At 30.7% G+C, this 19,261-nt stretch overlaps 3 protein-coding genes across 12 annotated transcripts in view; all 3 read left to right on the top strand.

Annotated features, from left to right (window-relative positions):
• The window catches only part of LOC116426686 (uncharacterized), a 59,784-nt gene extending 55,405 nt beyond the window's left edge, over positions 1–4,379 (top strand). For 3 of the 5 annotated variants that reach the window (XM_076369985.1, XM_076369983.1, XM_076369984.1), the window contains 4 exons: positions 172–489; positions 1,477–1,664; positions 2,078–2,267; positions 2,602–4,378. In XM_076369985.1, coding sequence (XP_076226100.1) covers positions 172–489; positions 1,477–1,664; positions 2,078–2,267; positions 2,602–2,874 — 969 coding nt within the window. In that variant the 3' untranslated portion in view covers positions 2,875–4,378. Of the gene's footprint in view, positions 1–171; positions 490–1,476; positions 1,665–2,077; positions 2,268–2,601 lie in introns of all 5 variants that reach the window. The other 2 variants (XM_031975986.2, XM_076369986.1) reach the window with 2 other exon arrangements.
• Positions 4,380–4,700: 321 nt separating this feature from the next.
• Positions 4,701–9,397, top strand: Alg12 (Alg12 alpha-1,6-mannosyltransferase). 4 transcript variants are annotated; one of them, XM_031975989.2, is made up of 8 exons: positions 4,701–4,964; positions 5,409–5,541; positions 5,691–5,864; positions 5,941–6,094; positions 6,434–6,578; positions 6,686–6,912; positions 7,006–7,254; positions 7,376–9,397. In XM_031975989.2, the coding sequence occupies exons 1-8, from the start codon at positions 4,839–4,841 to the stop codon at positions 9,099–9,101; spliced, it is 2,934 nt and encodes a 977-aa protein (XP_031831849.1). In that variant the 5' UTR covers positions 4,701–4,838; the 3' UTR covers positions 9,102–9,397. The 4 variants fall into 4 exon arrangements, with proteins under 4 accessions (XP_031831849.1, XP_031831852.1, XP_031831851.1 ...); XM_031975990.2 differs by lacking the exon at positions 4,701–4,964 and adding an exon at positions 4,975–5,216; XM_031975991.2 differs by lacking the exon at positions 5,409–5,541 and having other exon boundaries at positions 4,706–4,964.
• Positions 9,398–11,040: 1,643 nt separating this feature from the next.
• Positions 11,041–18,572, top strand: Ada2b (Transcriptional adapter 2B). Of its 3 annotated transcripts, none has more exons than XM_031975999.2 (10): positions 11,041–11,345; positions 11,437–11,534; positions 11,833–11,892; positions 11,973–12,114; positions 12,254–12,471; positions 12,536–12,765; positions 12,844–13,075; positions 13,661–13,710; positions 13,838–14,201; positions 15,182–18,572. In XM_031975999.2, the coding sequence occupies exons 1-10, from the start codon at positions 11,339–11,341 to the stop codon at positions 15,284–15,286; spliced, it is 1,506 nt and encodes a 501-aa protein (XP_031831859.1). In that variant the 5' UTR covers positions 11,041–11,338; the 3' UTR covers positions 15,287–18,572. The 3 variants fall into 3 exon arrangements, with proteins under 3 accessions (XP_031831859.1, XP_031831860.1, XP_031831861.1); XM_031976000.2 differs by lacking the exon at positions 15,182–18,572 and adding an exon at positions 14,306–14,882; XM_031976001.2 differs by lacking the exon at positions 15,182–18,572 and having other exon boundaries at positions 13,621–13,710; positions 13,838–14,122.
• Positions 18,573–19,261: the final 689 nt, after the last annotated feature.

The following is a 19,261-nucleotide window of genomic DNA, read 5'->3' as shown; positions in this document are numbered from 1 at the left end:
ACAATTAAACTCTGAAAATTAAATAAACGTAAAAACGATTTTTTGATATTACTTGTGTAGCTTATGATATATGGACTACCTTAAATAAGTAACTCGAACTTATTTAAACAGAAAACGGTAAGATGATTTTTCAATGAATTGTAAGTTTTAAAAGAACTTATCTTATTGCAGCGCCCTTCCACAGACTTGAAATCTTCAGATATAAAGTCGATAAAACGGACAACACCTACGAAAGAAACCGAGCCAATTGGAAACAAGAAGACGGTGACGACTACGACCACCGCTATAAGAAAATCGACGGATGTCGTCGACGGTGCTGTTTTCGAAAATGGTCTGCATCTACAAGACCAAACTGCCGAAACGAAATACGATAACGACTCGCAGACAGCGAAAAAGTTTTCTGACATCGACAACGATGAGCAAGCAACGCTGAAGGAAAATAATGGACCACTTTCAAGGAAACCACTGTTAAGAAAATCGTCTACTGAAGTAAGTAGTTATTAATTATTAAAGTGGAAAGATTATTGGAGAAACGAGTGAGAAAGTTAAAACATCTATAAATTTCGAGACACATGAATTATTGAGAAATATATTGATTTTCTTATTATTCCAAAATAGATGAAAATCGGTTATATTTGTTTGTAATCAATTCAAAATAAAATAAAAGCGAAGAAGTTTATAACATTGAAAAATTATGAAAATCTCTTTCATTCGTCACATTAAACCTTCATTGCTTTAAAGAAATTAAATTCTTGTTCATTTCAACTGTAAAGCACCAAAATATTTGTAATTGAATTAAATAAAATTCCATCCATCGAAAAAAAGGAAATGTGTCAATCTGCGTGTATTATCTTACACGCAATTTTATTATCCTAATTAAATTTTTACTATGTTATATGCTTTTTCAGTTAATCCTTGAACAGTCAAATAGGATCTGTTTGGAGTACGCCCCTTTTTATTACTAAGTCAAAACATTTTATAAATATTTGTATTATTTACAAGTATACATATGTATTTATATCCAATTTAGGTATTGAAATCGTACTAATTGAACATCGTATGAAATTGTTTAACTTGAAGTTAAAAATGAAAGAAGTAAGTAGACAACCAAATCAAATCGGTGAATATTCCCGAAATAAAATGTCTCCCATCTTTTTATACTAATTAATCGAGACAGTCCAAGTGTAACTTCACATGGATTACACTCTGTTTTCTGTGTAAAGAACTGGACCTCCTACAAGCGAAAATTTCGAGTTCTGTCGCTGATAAAATTAATCAGTAATTTGACAGGCATTGTTCCATAAATTTGACACTTAGAAATTTCTAATAAAACACATATAAATCTTTACACTTTACCAAAATTGATATTACACGTAGTGTTTCTTGGTTTCAGTTGCACTGATGTCACTAACTATTAAATGGAACTCATTTTCAAATAAATTACAACTAATTTTATTCAATATTTATTTTGTTCAGAAACAGACACCCTCCACACAAACTGGTCGACCTCCTTCATCAGTCTCATCCACCTCTAACGGTAGTTTTATGCAAGCTAGCACTTCCGGTCCTAAACTTAAAATGACTTCGAAAGCAAAGACGTCCAGTTTCGCAACAAACTCATCCAGAACATCGGCTTCCTCAAAAATTGGATCCGCTTGTACCCCGTAAGAATCCAGAAACACTCATAATTATACCAGTCACTTTCCTAATTACAGTTTACAGCCACAAATGTCTGCAAAAAACTACAAAAAAATGTTAAAGTCAAGAAATTTATGTCTTCGTCCAAGAAAAATACTTCATAATTCAATTGTATATTTTCTTATAGAATAATTATATTCCATTTAATGTTCTATATAAAACTTTCGAATCACTCTACCGAGAAAATTAAATATTTCATATAAAAAAATATTGATGAATATCCATCAAAACAGTACAAAATATTGTTGTAATACATTCTGCAATATTATTTAGAGTAATTAAAAACAATGACCTTCCTCGAATTAAATTCAATGTTTTTAAACAATATACGTGGGGTCACGATTCTACGAAACGTAATCTTAAATGAACATTCTCACAGTGACCTGTTGGTTCCCTGTAAAATATGTGGACGTCGTTTCGCCCAAGATCGCGTGGTCCTACACGAACAAATCTGCACAAAAACAGGTCAAAAGAAGAGAAAGCTATTCGATTCGGTAATGTACCGAGTAAAAGGTACCGAGCTAGAGAAATTTGTCTTGAAAAAGGGATCCTCTAAAAAGCAACCCGAGGTCAGTATTCCGACACATTAAATACGATGCACCCGTAAAATGATGTTATAGCAACGAACCGCCTATTCTACGCTGACAATTTTCCTACTGCACAAAGTTAAGCTAGCAAAAACAGAAACAAAAAGAAATCTGCTTTTTCTACACTTTACAGCTTCGCAAAACAGCTTTTACGCGTCAAGAGAAACGCATCGTAGGACTTTTCCCAAGTCTCCATAGTAGTAGTTTAATATGTATCCGCTTGTAGCAAGGAAACTTTTTCCAGTCCGGCTAATTATTTTTCCAAGAAGCGGTGCGCTGTTTGTTCCCAAGGTGATTGTCTTCTTGAATGTTTCAGAAATCATCGGAGGTGAAGTCCAACTGGCGACGCAAACACGAAGACTTCATCAACGCTATACGCTCGGCTAAGCAGGTGCAAGCGCACCTGGCTGCGGGAGGCAAACTCAGCGACCTGCCACCACCTCCAGCCAGCGATACCAGCGATTACATACAATGTCCACATTGCGGAAGAAAATTTAACAAGGCCGCCGCCGAGCGTCACATTCCCAAATGCGAACACATGCTGCACAACAAACCAATACACTCCCGAGCACCGAAACCGAAACGTTAATTTTCACTAGGGACCGATCATACTTCTCTATGTTAATCGATCGAAAACAGAATGGGCCGAATAACTTCTCTTTTAAAAAAATGCATAAATAAATTGACATGAAAACAATATCGAAATTTGACTTTTCTAATTAACGTCTAATCGTTGCGAAATTAATAGGGAACAAACTTTTAAGACTCTTACGAGCTCAAGTATCATCACACCTTTTCTGTTCGCAGTCAACAGCATTTTTACATACGAAAGTACTTTGCTAATTTCGGAACTTTCTTATACAGTTTTATATACAATTTCCTATGCGGTAACTTCACAAAATTAAATGAAATTTAATCAGTGAAATGTGTATTAGACGAACGTAAAGTGGCATGTGAATTGTAATTGCAGCTTTAGTCGAACCATACGAGTTCGCCTGTAAACACTGGAGTAAATGTATTTTGTAATCGGTTTACAATGAAATGTGAACTCTGTTTACGGATTGTACATATGTACCGTAAAACAGACATTTAATAAATTGATACGACACTTCTTGAGTACCGTGCCGATAAAGAGAAATTAGGAATAGTATGCTTCTTCTTATCGAATATGATAAATTAGTCTGTTACATCGGCGAATATGAAATGTCGGATTTTTTAAAATCGTTTATCGTTATAATGTGCCTTAAACGAATTTTATTAATCAAAGTCAAATTATCTGCGTTCCTTAATGAAAGGAAATTATATTTATAGGTGTGTTACTAAGATCCTCAATTCTTTGAAGTAAATTTAATGATTTGATACTAATATTCAAATGATCTATTAATTTAACATTTCATACTAATATTCAAATGATTCATTAACTTAGTATTTGAAAATAGAAGTTAGAAAATAGAGTTTGTCAGAATTTTCAATGATAGATTGTAATAATTAAAGTACGAGTCATAATCCTCGCTAATTTTCGTCGATAATTCGATAAAACCGACATTTCATATATATCAACATAATATTTAGAACTAATGTTTATAAACTGAACAACAATAAATAAATCAAAAATATATATAAATCTCGAAATTTTTGTGATATTGTATTTTATAATGATCTACAGGAAATATTAACAGTTTGGATCGTTTAACTTTGTATACGTATTTATATCTTTTAATATGTAGTACTAGAGAAATATTACACAAAAATTTGTAACTTTACAATCATTCGCCCCAAAACATATTAACGTCACATTATAAATGTACTTGATTAGTAAAAGTCGTTTGGAATTGAAGGATTAATGATGAACATGGTGCTTGATCAAAACACAAATATTGTGATTTACTTTGTAAATTTTCATCGAAAAAGTGATAATGTTACTATTATGATGAAATATTAAAAGCTAATAAACTAACTTTATATTTAAAACCAAAAACTACTTTAACACGTGAATTCTAAAAATAAACTATAAATCATTACTTGGAAACATTAGTAACACGAAATCATCAATATTTTTATAAAAATGACACTAGAAATTTAAATACTATATACTTCATAGGTTGTACGAAAATATCGTTTTTATGGAACAAAATAAAAACGGTGTATTTTCAAACCCATAATTTTTATTTATTTAAAATATATAGTGTTATCATTATTATTCATTTAAAATTAGCACTTTTTTTATTTGAACTCAAAGCTAACATTATACAATTTCATTGAAAGTATGAATATCAAATAATTTGAAATTATCGTAATAAGTTTATGAATAAAATTTATTAATTTGAGTAATACAAAATTATAGTGAATAAACGGAAACTGCTAGGGATTTTTAAACTAGGAATATTAACAGTGAAAGTGCATACCTGAATTGTCTCAGCCAACACAGCAGACGACGTGGTATTCCCGGTGTGATCAGTGTTTAAAAAGTCTCCGTTTGTGAGGTTGTTATTATCAAAAAAATAATGAAATAATACGATGATTTTGAGCCAGATCTGTGAATAGAAAGAAAACATGGATCACTTAATTATCTTGGTTTCTATGGTACATTTATTGTACTGTCCATTCACAAAAGTGGAGGAAAGTTTCAACCTGCAGGCTATGCACGACATCTTATACCATGGTTTTAACCTGACCGAGGTAATTATTACATTTCTGGAAGTTATATCACTTAAATACAAGAATTCATATATTAAACCAATGGTGTTAGATAATGAAAAATAATTTAACTTTTTTGACAAGTAGCTGACACGCAATCGAACAGATATTACGCAAAAACTGAAATATTATATTTAGAAGCAGATGCATGTATTTATAAACTCACGATCAGCTGATGCAGCTTCGGTTCTCTTAACTCTTTATTAACTCATTAATCCCAATTTTCGTTAGAACGTACGTACAGTGCGAAATTGAACGCAACACGCATTCAAAAATTTTATTAAATTTCTGTATTAATCATTTATTGCTATAATTGAATTAAACATTTAATTTAACAGCTTGCAATATTCACGCATTATAATACGTTAGTAGAAAACATTGAAGTTTTATACTAATTGTTTGCAACATATTCTTATTCTGTGATAGTATGATCATCATGAATTTCCTGGAGTTGTGCCACGATCATTCGTGGGACCAATTATAATATCAGGCTTGGCATCACCGCTAATAGCAACCATTAATTATTTGCAACTTAATAAATTCTTTGCTCAATATGTTGGTAAGTTAATTAATGAATGAATTGCATTTATATTACTTTTTATTTCTGCTTGTTTTGTTGTTAATGTTAGAAATAAATGTAGACAATATAATAGTTCTTAATTTATTATAAATAAAAATAAAAAAGTAATTTATACTATTGTATTCCAGTAAGAGCAGTATTGGGTTTATTGGTAATAAGTATGTTGAAACTCTATAGAGATGCTTTACAAAGTATATTTGGTTTACAATTTACAAAATGGTTTGTTGCAATTACTGTGACACAATATCACTTTATGTATTACTTAAGTCGTCCATTACCAAATATAATGGCAATGCCACTAGGTAATTCATACATTTTAGTCAAGTTCAAGACTTTACATTTATTAGAAATTAGATATCTATCATTAATTTATTTTAGTACTACTGGCTTTATTTGGGTGGTTAAAACAAAATCACATCATATTTATTTGGTCATCTGCAGCAGCAATAATAATATTCAGAGCAGAACTAGCTATGCTACTGGGATTATTCCTTTTGTACGATATAGCCAACATGAAACTGACCATACCAAGGTATTTACATATTATATTGCGGACCATTGATTCCTAGTATGGCTATAACATTGCAAACAGAAGTGATTAGAATCATCAAGGGACATTCTGCAAAACTGCACTGATTTGTAAGCTTCGTTCGCTTATAAAACTTATTAACACAAATGAAACCCTTCTCTCAAACATAACCAGACAAACATAAATCCTTCGTTTAATACACCGCAATAAATTTTGAGTTTATTATTAAAAGTAGAAAGGGAAAGCGATTAAAAGTTCATTTTACTATGGGAAATGTTTCATCCATTAAAACTTGTTTTTCCTTTATGAAAATAATAATTTAATAAAGGCAATAATTTTTAGACTACTTAAAATTGCGGTTCCAGCTGGTATATTTTTTCTAACACTAACGGTTGCAGTAGATTCCATATTTTGGAGACGTATATTATGGCCTGAAGGAGAAGTGTTTTACTTCAATACCATTCTTAATAAAAGTAGTCAATGGGGTGTATCCTTTATCAAAGAATAACTAAAATGCTAGCTTATAAACTATTATTTTAAAACTTATTTAAATAAAAGTTTGAAATATATCTTCTCATCTTAACATAAACACAGACATCGCCATTTTTATGGTATTTTTACTCTGCACTTCCACGAGGGTTGGCTTTCTCATATTTTTTAATACCCTTGGGTATGCTTTGGGATGCCCGAGTTCGAACATTAACAGTTCCTGCTGTTCTATTCGTTATATTATTCTCATTTCTACCACATAAAGAATTGAGGTTTATCATATATGTATTTCCACTGCTCAATATTAGCGCAGCAGCTGTTTGTCACAGAATGTAAGTATTTTATTCATTACTTCAATTCTTTAATTATTTTTAAATTTTTAATTTTGATAAACTTATTATTATTATATGTCCTTTTATAAATAGATGGGAGAACAGAGCAAAAAATTCATGGAATGGATTTATGGCATTAGTTATTTCAGGCCATTTAGTTTTAAATGCTTTATTCTCTATGTTTCTTTTATGCGTTGCTGGTTCTAACTATCCTGGTGGTTTAGCTATTGCTAAATTACACCGGCTTGAAAGAGATTCTATCAATCCAGTTCATGTACACATTGATGTTCTCACTGCTCAGACGGGGGTTTCAAAATTTACACAAACAAATGATTCTTGGATGTAAGTTATATACTTCAATTTATTAAATGAATAGTCTTTTCATTAACTAAAACTAGAAATGCATTAAAGATAAATTTTTTTTAATCACAGATAATCTAGTTTAATGTCAACTATCTTTCAGTTATTCGAAACAAGAAAATTTAACCATCGATAATCCTGAAATGCTTCAATTTACACATATTTTAATAGAAGCGAAAAGTAAATATTCTCCAAATATAAAACCTTATCTTAAAACTCATGATATTCTGGATTCTGTGGATGGTTTCTCGCATATTGCACTTAATTATAACATGTTACCACCTATAAGAATTAAAACTAAGCCTATTATATTTATTATGAGAAGGAAACCAAACATAAAATATGATTCAAAAAAAGCTAAAGTACACATTAATGTAAAGCAGATAACTGACAATGATGTTCAAAAACAAGTGCAAATTAAAGACATAATAAATGAAACTGCAAAAAGTATGGAACCAATATTAGGGGAGATTATGGAATCATTAGAAGAATTTGAAAAACCATTAAATATTAACATTGAATATGATTTAGATGCGAAACAACAAGAAACACTGACATTAATAAATATGACTCAAAATAATTCTAATGAACGTATTGAATCACTAAATGTGGTACCAGAGAATGTAAACTTATCTGAAAATAAATTATTATACTCAGAAACTTCGATTCAAAAAGAAAAAGTACCAAATATATCAAAAGTAGAAAACAGTCTTAGTACTGAAAGTAATACAAATGTGCAACATATTATAGAAAATATTTCCATTATTAACGAAAAACAGTTAAGCGCAAAGAGTGAAGAACCTAGAAAAGAAACGGTTAAAGAAAAACTTAAAACTTCTAGTGTTCAGGAGAGTAACACTTTAAAACAAACTGTTCGAAAACTAATTCAAGAAAAACTAGAGGCAGTTAAACTGAAAAAAGATGTGGATGACCAAAGAAAAATATTGGAAGCTCCAGAAAAAAGTACTGTAGAAATGAAGAAAATAGTTCCAGCAAAAATAGAATTACAACAAAAAATGAAAATTATTACAAAAGAAGAATCAAAAGAAATACCTACAGCTGTTCAAAAAATAACTAAGGAGCACCGTGTAATTAATGTTAAGGAAAGCATTAGGAATATAATAAGTCAATTCAAAGAATTTGAAAAAGACTTTGTACATGAAGATTTAGAAACTGTCAAGAAAGGAATAGTTCCCACTGAGCAATTTAATGAATTAACTACAATTCCATCTCAAGATCCTACAAATGTTTCAGATACAGTAAAAGATGAAGATATTAAATCCATGAAAGATGCCAAAGAAAGTTTAAGGGATATAATAAATCAATTTAAACAAATAAAAAAGGAATTGATTTCTGAAGAAGACAATGAGTTCGATGAAATTGAAGCTACTTATATGGATAGACCTATTTCAGAGACATTAATGAAATTTAGTGAATCCTTGAAAAACCTAATACATCGAAGAAAAAAGGAGAAACTATTTATTGCCAGTGATTCAGATAATAAAAAAGATGTGCCGAAATCACAATCTCTGCCAAAAGTAGCAGTAAAAGATTCTCAGATTATAACAGAATCCGTCAGGAACATTCAAATTATAGAAAAATTAGAAAACGTTGACGAAAATATTAAGGCAAAGGATAGCTCAAGTGTAGGCACAACTAAACTTTTTGAAGAAAAATCTTTTACAATGTATACGAACAATGAAAACGTCCCTTTAGATAGTCAGAAATCTGTCGATAATGTGTCCAATAATATAAACAAGAAATATGCTTCCAAAGAAGAGGATGACGAAGTAACGCAAAATGAAGTTGAAAATAACACGAATAATTGAGTGTTAAAAATACATGACTGTTTTTATGCTTTTTGATGAGGCAATTGTGTAGTTATAGTAATATGTAAATACGTTATTCTGTGATAACGAAACTATTATATTTCGTAATTGATGCTCATGCATTACCAACGCGGAAAAACAAGATTAGTTTCCTTGTTTAATTGCTCGAAATGTCAATGAATATTAAAACAAAATACAAAAGCATTTGTCCAATGTATAGTACTGAAAAAGTGCCACAAGTAACTCTGTATGTATGTTGTTATATAATATTAATTTATAAACAATTATTTCACGTATTCCAAAGCTATCTTAATTGTTTTTATACATTTAAATATCGAAATATTTAACTATATATTGTTTGATATAAAAGTAACATTTATCAATGCATGTCTACATGAAGCTATGCAATCTTAATATTCACCCTTGACTGCTTCAAATTTCATAAGATATTATTTAGTAATAGTTTTATTGTTTCCTCTTCAATTCTTTGCATTTAAATTCTGCTTTTCATGTTTTTCATATTTCATAACTTATTTTATTTTCGTTTTTTTAATAATACAGCCTATATTGCTTAAGATTGTTCCATCATTTCAATTTTCATTACAAAAAGAAATATATTCTATCACAAAAAGGAAGTACATTGAATTCCATATTGGTATTTGCAGAGCATTCAAGTGCCTTGAAATTTCTTCCAAGTTCTATGTACATACATATTGAAAACATATTCAAAGAATATATATATGTAATATATTGTGTAGTAATATTTTGCGATAAGATATTTAATGCCAGAAGATAAATGTTAATTCTTATATTATTGCTGATATAGATAATCAAAAGTGCCAAATTTCAATTAAGAATTTTATTAAAATATGTACAGTTTTTTATAGTTTAAATTTTTTCTGATTGTGATGTATTTTCTATTATGTCACGAACGAAACGAACTATGACTTAATTAATTTGCATACTTCTTTAAATGTTTCAAATGTATCATATGCAGTTAATATTACATTTATCTAATATAAGACTTCATCATGAAAACCACATTTTAAGTACACTGGACATCCACCTTCACAGTGTTCATATAAATAAAAATAATTATATTCAAACTACATAGTGAATGTCATTCAATTTTAAGTTAATTATACATTAAAGCTTTGTATACCTGCATCTTTGCTTGTCTTAATTTAAAATTCTGATATGCTTCATCTGAAATGGAATTTGCATATCTTATGTACAATGTTTGTCGTAATAAAACAGTGTTCTCATAAAAATGCCTTCTCTGATGGATCTATTAATTTTATAAAGCCGAATAAGTTTTACTTATATTTGTACTTAAGTACAAATTAAAATAATAAATTTTAATAAGATAATAAATGAACATATTTGTTCTAAAAATATAACTTTGTATGCCATATATATAATTTCGAAGTGTAGGATCAACAATTAATTCAAATTTTTTTAATTATATTTCAAAACTGATTTAAAAAAATAATAGAATAATTTACTTATAAGTAACATATTGCAATATTTTTGTAACTGTCTATAAAAGAATTCTATACCTGCCAAAAATTTTTTATTCACTTGTAAGGAACTGACTGGATATTGTACGAACGCAATACGTATTTCTGTTTAAACTTGCGCGCTTTTTTTATATTTGCATCCCAAAAAATATAACCGTTACCTGTAATTACGAAAATTGGCAAACCTGAAACATAGCTTAACTAAACAATGGATCAGAAAATTCACGGAAGAGGTCGGTGTAAACAACCGGAAAAAGGAACTGTTACAAATGGAACTTAAGCGAGTCCAGACATTTGTTTTATAAGCAATTTCTACAGCAAATATCTTCAAATATTTGAAGATATTCCTACATATTACCAACTAATTAAAACTAACTAACTTGATGTCTAGTAATTAAAACTAATAACTAAAACTAACTTACTCTAGTTACAAGTAGATAGCGCATCGACTGCTTAAACCGTACAGCATGCGTACTCGATTCTCGACGCAACAGTCGTAAACAACATTTTTTCCAACCAGAATCCTCACAAGTTTACGCTTGCACGGTAAATAGAGCGTCCTGGCAGATGCGCCATAATTTTTCCGCGTTTTCATACAATTTCGCGGAAAAATGGGGTCGAATTTGCACGCTCAGTGTACGTGATACGTAGACTTATGGGTTTCTGGCATGCGGTGACGTCATCCGGATCATTCTGGAAGAACCCTGCAGGACAATAATGGCGGGTATGTATTTACGTTGACAAAGAGACTATAGATTTTGATTGAAACCTGTATTCATTAGAGTACTTATGTACCTACGACTCTTCGTTTTCAGATTTGTATGCAAAATACAACTGCACCTATTGTCAAGAGGACATCACGGGTTTACGCGTTAGATGTGTAGAATGCCCAGATTTCGACCTCTGTTTGCAGGTGAGACGAGTGAACGCGTTTCTCGGTCACGTGTTCGTGCTTCCCCTTCCCGTACCCTCTTCTTCCATTTTCTTGTGTCTTCGTCTATCCTTCCTGTTTTGTTGGATTTTGCGTATTCAAATTTTTTTGTTTCCCACCCTTATATCTTTTTTTATTCAGAAGTTAGTCCGTAATTACTCCACTGCTTCACGCAAGGTGAATAAAACTACAGATGACGAAAAAACACGTGTTTTCGCGCGAAGTGACGAATTAGTAATTCCATTGTTTCGAGAAACATAATGTTTTTAAATGTTGACAGTGTTTTTCCGCTGGAGCTGAAATTGGTCCACACAAAAATGATCACTCTTATCAGTTTATGGTAAGTATAAATATGTAACAATTTTAATTTTAATTAATATCTTTATTGGCCAGAGACATGTGTAGGATTTATATTTACAGGATTCTGGAACCATTAGTATATTTAATGGTAGGGGGAACTGGACTGCCAGGGAACAACTTAGACTCTTGGATGCCATTGAACAGTTTGGTTTTGGTAACTGGGAAGACATTAGTAAACACATTGAAACACGTACACCGGAAGGTAGTGTATCTATTAATGAATTTGTTTACATTGAAATTGTTAATTTTAATATTAGGAAATTGTAAATTGGGATAAATTGTAAAATTAAAACTGATATTTTTTCTTAATGTTATGTACAATTATTATTTTTCCTTTACAGAAGCTAAAGAAGAATATATTGCTAGGTACCTCGACGGTAATATTGGCAAGCACACATGGCCACCGACAGAAAGCTATAAACCAAATCTTACAGATCAAACTAAGTCGGATCACGGACCTTTATCACCTGATCTTACATCTAGGTTACCACCATTGGATATCACTCCAGAAGAAGCTGCACAATTGGGTTATATGCCCCAACGAGACGATTTTGAAAGGGTAAGTCGGTAAATACAATATTTTCATAAGTATATGTATACTAATTTTTATTAAACTTTTTCAGGATTACAATCATGAAGCGGAATCTCTTGTTTCTTCATTATTCTTAAATCCAGCTGAGGATGATGATTTGGATATAGCACTAAAACTTGCACAAGTTGACATGTATACAAATAATTTAAGAGAAAGAGCTAGACGAAAAAGAGTAGTACGTGATTATCAACTTGTATCAGCTTTCTTTGCTTCGTCTAGAAAAGATAAAACTGTGAAGAAAAAGCAATCGAAGGAAGAAAAGTAAGATGAAAGTTTCTATTTGTTAAGACATGAATTAATTTTCTACATTATTTTATTTTAAACTTGTATAATTTGCAGAGAATTCAGAGATAGAATACGACCATTTGCTCAGTTTTACACGGCACAGGAGTATGAGCAATTCTTGAATAATCTTGAACGAGAAAGAGAATTGCGCTTGCGTCTTTCAGAGTTATATCGCTATCGAGAAAGTGGAATTTCAAGACATGAAGAATGTGCTCATTTTGAGCAAGTGATTGCACAAACCCAGGGTCAAAATGATGCAGCTGATCACTGGAATGAAAAAAAATCTGTAAGTATTCATTTCCTCCTGTGTGCTAACTTTCTTCACATTAATGACAGTTGGAATTATTTTCGAGAGGTATACCCTGCTGTTTATAGCACTTTATATTGGGTATATCTTCTCGAATAAAAACAATGTTAAATATGCAGTCGTAAAAGCTAGTAGAGCTTCTAAAATGTGTAATACTCTCAGAAAGTTCTAAATGTTGTTTTACTTAAAATTGAGAATAAACAATTAATAAGATTGTGAAATCTTCAGATGTGAATAATAATAATATTTAAGTGTTTTGGTTTTTTCTTTTATTAAATAGTTTTGTGCCATGCTAATTATGTGTATAGTATTTATTTTGTTTTAGTATATAGTAAATTTTGATGTTTTCTTATTTTAATGAGTTGCAATACAAGTGTGGAATAAATTTAATGACAATAACAGTGTTAGAAAAATTAAGAAAGAATTGGATTCTTATATGTGAAACCAGAACTTTAATTATACTGTATGCTCTAGCTTTTGCTTCCCCTTTAACTAATTCCATTGTTTGTGATGCTTGTTGCCAGGCATTTGTGAACAGATTGTATCAGTTTGCATTTCACTTAGGGCAGCAGTGGGCCGTCCACACCAATTCACCGCCACACCTCAAAAAAAAGGTACGAAAGTGTTCCGAAAATTAAAAATTTATCTGCAATTTCAGTTTGTAAAGAAACGAAGCTATATAATTAATTCTTTCCTTAAAGATAGTAACGTAAAAAGGATATTCTCTATTATGCTTTCCAGAGAAGAAGAAAAAAGTTACTCTTCCATCGACCGAAAGTACATTGCAAAAGACTTACTCAGCAGCAGCTCCTCTCTCAGTCAAACCAATCCCAATCGGACGACGACTCCAGCCAATCAGTGGGCGGAGCAGGATAACTATCTGAATTCTTCCAGCCAACATTCTACCAGCTCCAGTTCTACTACAGAAAAAAACTTCACTGCGACAACTTCTGGAAAATCATGTTCAACAATAGGTGATTTAGAAGAACGAGATATTGAAATGGAAGCTGCAGCACATTTATTAACGAAACAAGAAAAATCTTTGTGTCTTCAACTTGATCTGAAGCCAACACAGTATTTAACACAGAAAACGTTGTTGTTGCAAGTAAGTTTCTTTGTTTTGTTCTGTATAGAGTAGTTTAAAAACATTCAATATATATTTCAGTTAAAACTATAATTTTTTAATACAAATTATTGTAATGAATTCAGGCTTGTAGAAGTTTGTCCAGTTAAGTCAGAACCCACGTGTATGAGAAACAGTGTAAACGGTAATAGCGAGTCGCGTACAGATATTTACTACATACACACACATACTCAGCTTGAGACTTTTCAAACGCATCGAATCCCACAGACACAATTTTTTTATTAACCCTTTCATTCGACTGACTTTAATCGGTATCCATGTACCGAGCTGGAAATACTAGCATCGCCTATAATCGGTACTTCGGATTGACTGCATGATGTTTGTAATGACCGTTTTGATTCTCTTTATGTATTAAAACTCCCGGACCCGTGGCCATAAAAAAAGAGTTTACCTACAATTTTTTGGTATTGACATAGTCTATGTTACCAATTAATTTCTGATATCTATCATGATATTGTTAATAATACAAAAATTGAGAAGGATTAAACTCTATGACACATAAGAGCGACTGTCGCAAACAATAATGCAAGCACTTAACTTCCAAGTTTTGGAAATCCAATTTTTGTTATAATTTATAAATGTAATATGGAAATATTATCAAACAATTAAAAATATTTTAAATAAATGGGTGAATATTAAAAACTTTTATTTAAAGTTTATGAGCAAACCTAGGCGAACCTTGTTTCTGATTCTCAGAAAATGTAAGAGAAATGACGTTGCATGAATTAGTGTCTGTACGTATCTATGACGTTACTGTGTGCGCTTTTGTTATCGCATACACAAGATTTGAGTTAAGTGGATATTCCTGTATGTTTATGCACAACTTGTTTATGGAATAGAAAACTAGAATACTAATTTTTTTGTTTTTAAATTACTCTGTGTTTTTGTCTTCTTATATGGGTAACATAGGTTACATTTATGTGGAATCTGTATGATTGCAGGAGTATCTAAATGGTAATAGGAGATCTGGCGTTGTTCCTCAGTCGGAACCAGAGAGTAAGATTTTACATTATCTGGTTGCGAATGGCTGGATTGTGGCCAATTAACCATTTGTAAAAAAAAATTAATGACGATTTCAACTCTAAGTCACCCTCTATTTTGCAAACTAAGTCCTAGGTATAATTCAAATTCGAGTCTGATTTAATTAACGTACGAGACAGGTAGAGAGAGAGAGAGAGAGAGAATGTGTGTGTATATATATAATTTAATATGTAAAGAGTATTCTTTCTTTCCTACAATTTATTAATGGAACTGTTGTATAGTCAAAATTCAGCTGGTCATATTGAAGGGTAAATTGTTACAATTCAGCAATTTTATTAGCAACCATTTAATTCAATTATATTTTTTCGCAATCGTATCTATTATTTCACTATGTGAAATAATAAAATACATTACTTCGAAAGTTATAAAGTTTGAATCCATTTAGGCCGTAACAGTTCATTTATCAACTGTCGATACTCTTTCATTGCTTTTAAAAAATTGCAATTATTACATATTCACCGCAGTCATGTGCGAAACGATTCTCGAAAATTGTATTTGATTTAAAATACAACGGTTATGTTAGGTTTCGTTCATCGTTTAGTCAAATATAAGAATTTATTTAACACTGTATAAGAAAATCTCTTACACTGCCTTCATAGAGCCATTGAACATATTGCTCAATTAATTCTTCCACTGTAATGTTTTCTTGTACAGACTATTAGCTGCACATACTTCTTTCTATCTGTTTTATTGTGATTTGTTACCATACTTGACAATAAGGAAGTGCAGATAGGTTATTTAATCGAGATTACGTCGCGAATTATTTCAACTAGGAGTTTAACAATAAAAATGTTAATTGAAATACTAAATAAGTTTCAGTAAAATTTTAGTTATATTTCAGTGAAATATGAAAAAGCTTTAAACCATTGAGAAAGTAAATTCTACTTTGTTAAAAAATTAGTGTAAATATGAGTCTATTATTGAAATTGGCTTAACAACAGACATATTAATAGTTGCATGGTGTAACAATCGAAATCGTCTAATAAAGAGGTTAAATTTTTCAAATAATACATCCCCGATTTATGTTCAAACGCATTTTATTCTACAAATATCTGTTGGTACTTTTTTTCAACAAAATAAGGAGTTCCTTATTGATAAGAAATGGTACAAAGAACAGGTCGCGAGGACACTTGTTATCACCATGATATATAAATATATATACATATATTAAATATATATATATATATATATATAATATTAGGTAATTTATTTGTTGCCTGTGTAATATTTGTACATACAATGGAGAAGAAAAAAAATAGTACCTTCCTAGTGATACTACTTCTAAAGCACAAATTATGGTGGTAATATAAAGAAGTTTTGAAAAGAAAGCGTATAGTGTGATACTGGTGGTGTTCTAAGCCAAACTGATATTGCAGAAAAGACATACGAACTTAAGACACGGATTATTGTTTTAAGGAAGCAATTATTTTCCGTTGTTTATAACACATTAGCTACAAACTACCATAGCTTCTACTTAAAAAGAGAAAAAAAAGGAAATAAGTAACAAAAATGACTGTGCCGTAATAAAAGTATGTGCGTTGTCGCATCTTTGTGAAAAGATACCCATTGTTGTACGCTTCTACGGCTTTTACATAAGAAGCAAACCATTTATAGCTTTTATTTAGTATAAATTGGTCGCGAACTTTTATATATCCTCCATTTCTCTGGTATGCTTAAAAAATTAAACAAACACACAAAAAAATGAAAAAATATTGAACGTTTGCTTGAACGTAATTTCGTCTTTTTCTAAATCTTCACGCTTTATCAATGCTTAAACGTAAGTTCAAGCGAGACGAACGTCATTGTTTAGCTTGCATCATCGTATGGATGTAAAAGAAAAACAACTAAAAAAAGCTGTATCTTTGTAAATAAATGAAGAAAAGTAACTACGAGTTAGTGGTTATAAAATCTTTATGTATAAAAGTAAAAGAGAGTCAGAAATATCTTCCGTTGGAGAAAAAAGATACTTATTATGACGTATTGCTTTAATACATGGCTAAGTGATGAGAGATGATAAGGGAAATAGCTGCTCATATTTTTTACGGAGAGTAGAAGACTATTCCCTTTTATTCATTGTAAACTATCTGCCTGCAAACGGTAGTGAGTAATTTTTCAATGGACACATTATGATTCTTAAAACATATTACTTGTTACGTTTTCGCTGCCTGTATTGACCGGTAGTCGATCCATGCAAGTTGTTGGGGGGTTTAGTGTCGCTCATCTTTTTTAGCGGTCACAATTTTAACTTCTCTCTTGTTTACTGTTTTACAATGATGTTGCTTGCACTGTTTCTAATAAATTTTTGTTGTCCACTTAATTGTGATCGAAAAATGAAAAATTTTTAACTTAATTTTTTTTTATTTTATCGCGAAACTTGCAAAGATCGACTAGCCCGTCGTTTGACTGTAATATTTATGTAACATGGTTCATTACGGATAGACTGTTTAACCGAACAAGTTCACGGTGTCTTGTAATTCACGATGGATTAGTAAAGAGGTGATGATTATCAAAGGGATGCCTTAGTGGATTAGTTCATTAATTTTTAATTCGTAGATATTGCACTAAATTATATATCAAACAGAAATCTCATTTTCGAATTAAAAATGATTTTAAAAGAAACGTAAATGTTTTCTAGATGTCACATAGTATAGTGTTAAATTGCACGCTGACCTTTTCAATTTTCACTAATATTAACATTGATAAACTATTCAAGTACAGTGTTAACATTACAGTTTCGATTGCTTATTCAACCGCAGGATATAATGGTAATAAATAAGTAATGAATGTTATGAAATAGATATTCAAAACTTATTATAGTTACCTCTTTTTACAAGGAATTACAGGTCACCCTTGCAAGACGATGTTCTGTTAAATAAAATGGTCGTTACGCCTTCCTGTAATTATCTACAATATTAATTTATAAAATTAAAAAAAAACAAATCAATATAAATTCCTGATGATCGATACAAAAAAAAAATAAATATTGTGTTAAATTTCTCTCTAAAACTTAATGAATCAATCGTTTGATAATTTTTTGTTCTGTTTGGAGATAAAGAGTTTTAGTTAACGAAAAGAAAGAAAGTATAAACCTTGCAACTTGATACAATTCGAAATTAATTTTGCGTTAATTCGAAGAATCTATGTAATACACAACGACTTTGTTACTCCTCATTGTTCTAGTAATAATGGAAAACAATTTCGAGGAAAGAAAGCTTTCGATCTTACACATGATTAAAACAGTCGTTAATGTATAAAATAAACTGTACAATAGGTATTTTCCCTTAAAAATAATGTCTATATTTATTTCATTCTTGCCCATAATATTTCCTGATTCCCATTACTTAATAAAAATAAAAATGCATCCTTTCAGGGAAGAAGTAATAATGAAATTAGGATTTGAAGTGTAAGCTGAAATTAAGTTTACGCGTCATTTCCGATCAACGATTTACAGATCGAGATGAAAGGAATAAAGTCAATGAAACATAATATGACTTACAAATGAAGACGGAAGTATTATATTCCTTTGACTCCAATACTTCCGTCGATCCAGAATATCACGCAAACGAGATCTCTGCTTACTAAAAAAATCTCATCTCATTCGATTACTAGTTTTCGTTACACAATAATCTTTAATATTGTGTTTTGGCATTCCCCTTTATCATACGTTCATCATTTATGTAAGTACACTACTATTTACTTTTAAATTTCGGAATCATAATCTTCGCATTGTAAAGAATAATTTATAAAATTTAACAATTCCATTCGAGATTGATGAAACCAGATTATAGAGTTTTCCTGTAAAATTCCATCCGATCCGTCAATTTCATGGAACCTGTTAATATTCATGACGTGATTGGTTTTTGTTCCTTTGAAGTATTCGGACAAAACAAACCGCAGATTTATTTTATCTGTTACCAGTCACCATGGTGCATATATATTATGTCAAATTTGTCCATTACATGTTTCCATAATTATACACG

This window comes from Nomia melanderi, chromosome 8, assembly GCF_051020985.1.
Source record: "Nomia melanderi isolate GNS246 chromosome 8, iyNomMela1, whole genome shotgun sequence".
In the NCBI taxonomy this organism is placed as follows: domain Eukaryota; kingdom Metazoa; phylum Arthropoda; class Insecta; order Hymenoptera; family Halictidae; genus Nomia; species Nomia melanderi.
Note: the sequence above shows the minus strand (reverse complement) of the source record. Positions and strands in the feature narration are given on the sequence as shown.

What these genes read in the sequence shown, in the direction of transcription:
- Alg12 (XM_031975989.2), top strand. Translation starts at nt 4,839, where the DNA reads ATGGATCACTTAATTATCTTGGTTTCTATGGTACATTTATTGTACTGT. An exon ending in ATAAAAGTAGTCAATGGGGT is followed by an intron (nt 6,579 to 6,685) that starts GTATCCTTTATC and finishes ACATAAACACAG; the next exon opens with ACATCGCCATTTTTATGGTA. An exon ending in CAAACAAATGATTCTTGGAT is followed by an intron (nt 7,255 to 7,375) that starts GTAAGTTATATA and finishes ACTATCTTTCAG; the next exon opens with TTATTCGAAACAAGAAAATT.
- Ada2b (XM_031975999.2), top strand. An exon ending in ATTTCGACCTCTGTTTGCAG is followed by an intron (nt 11,535 to 11,832) that starts GTGAGACGAGTG and finishes AAATGTTGACAG; the next exon opens with TGTTTTTCCGCTGGAGCTGA. An exon ending in AACGAGACGATTTTGAAAGG is followed by an intron (nt 12,472 to 12,535) that starts GTAAGTCGGTAA and finishes AAACTTTTTCAG; the next exon opens with GATTACAATCATGAAGCGGA.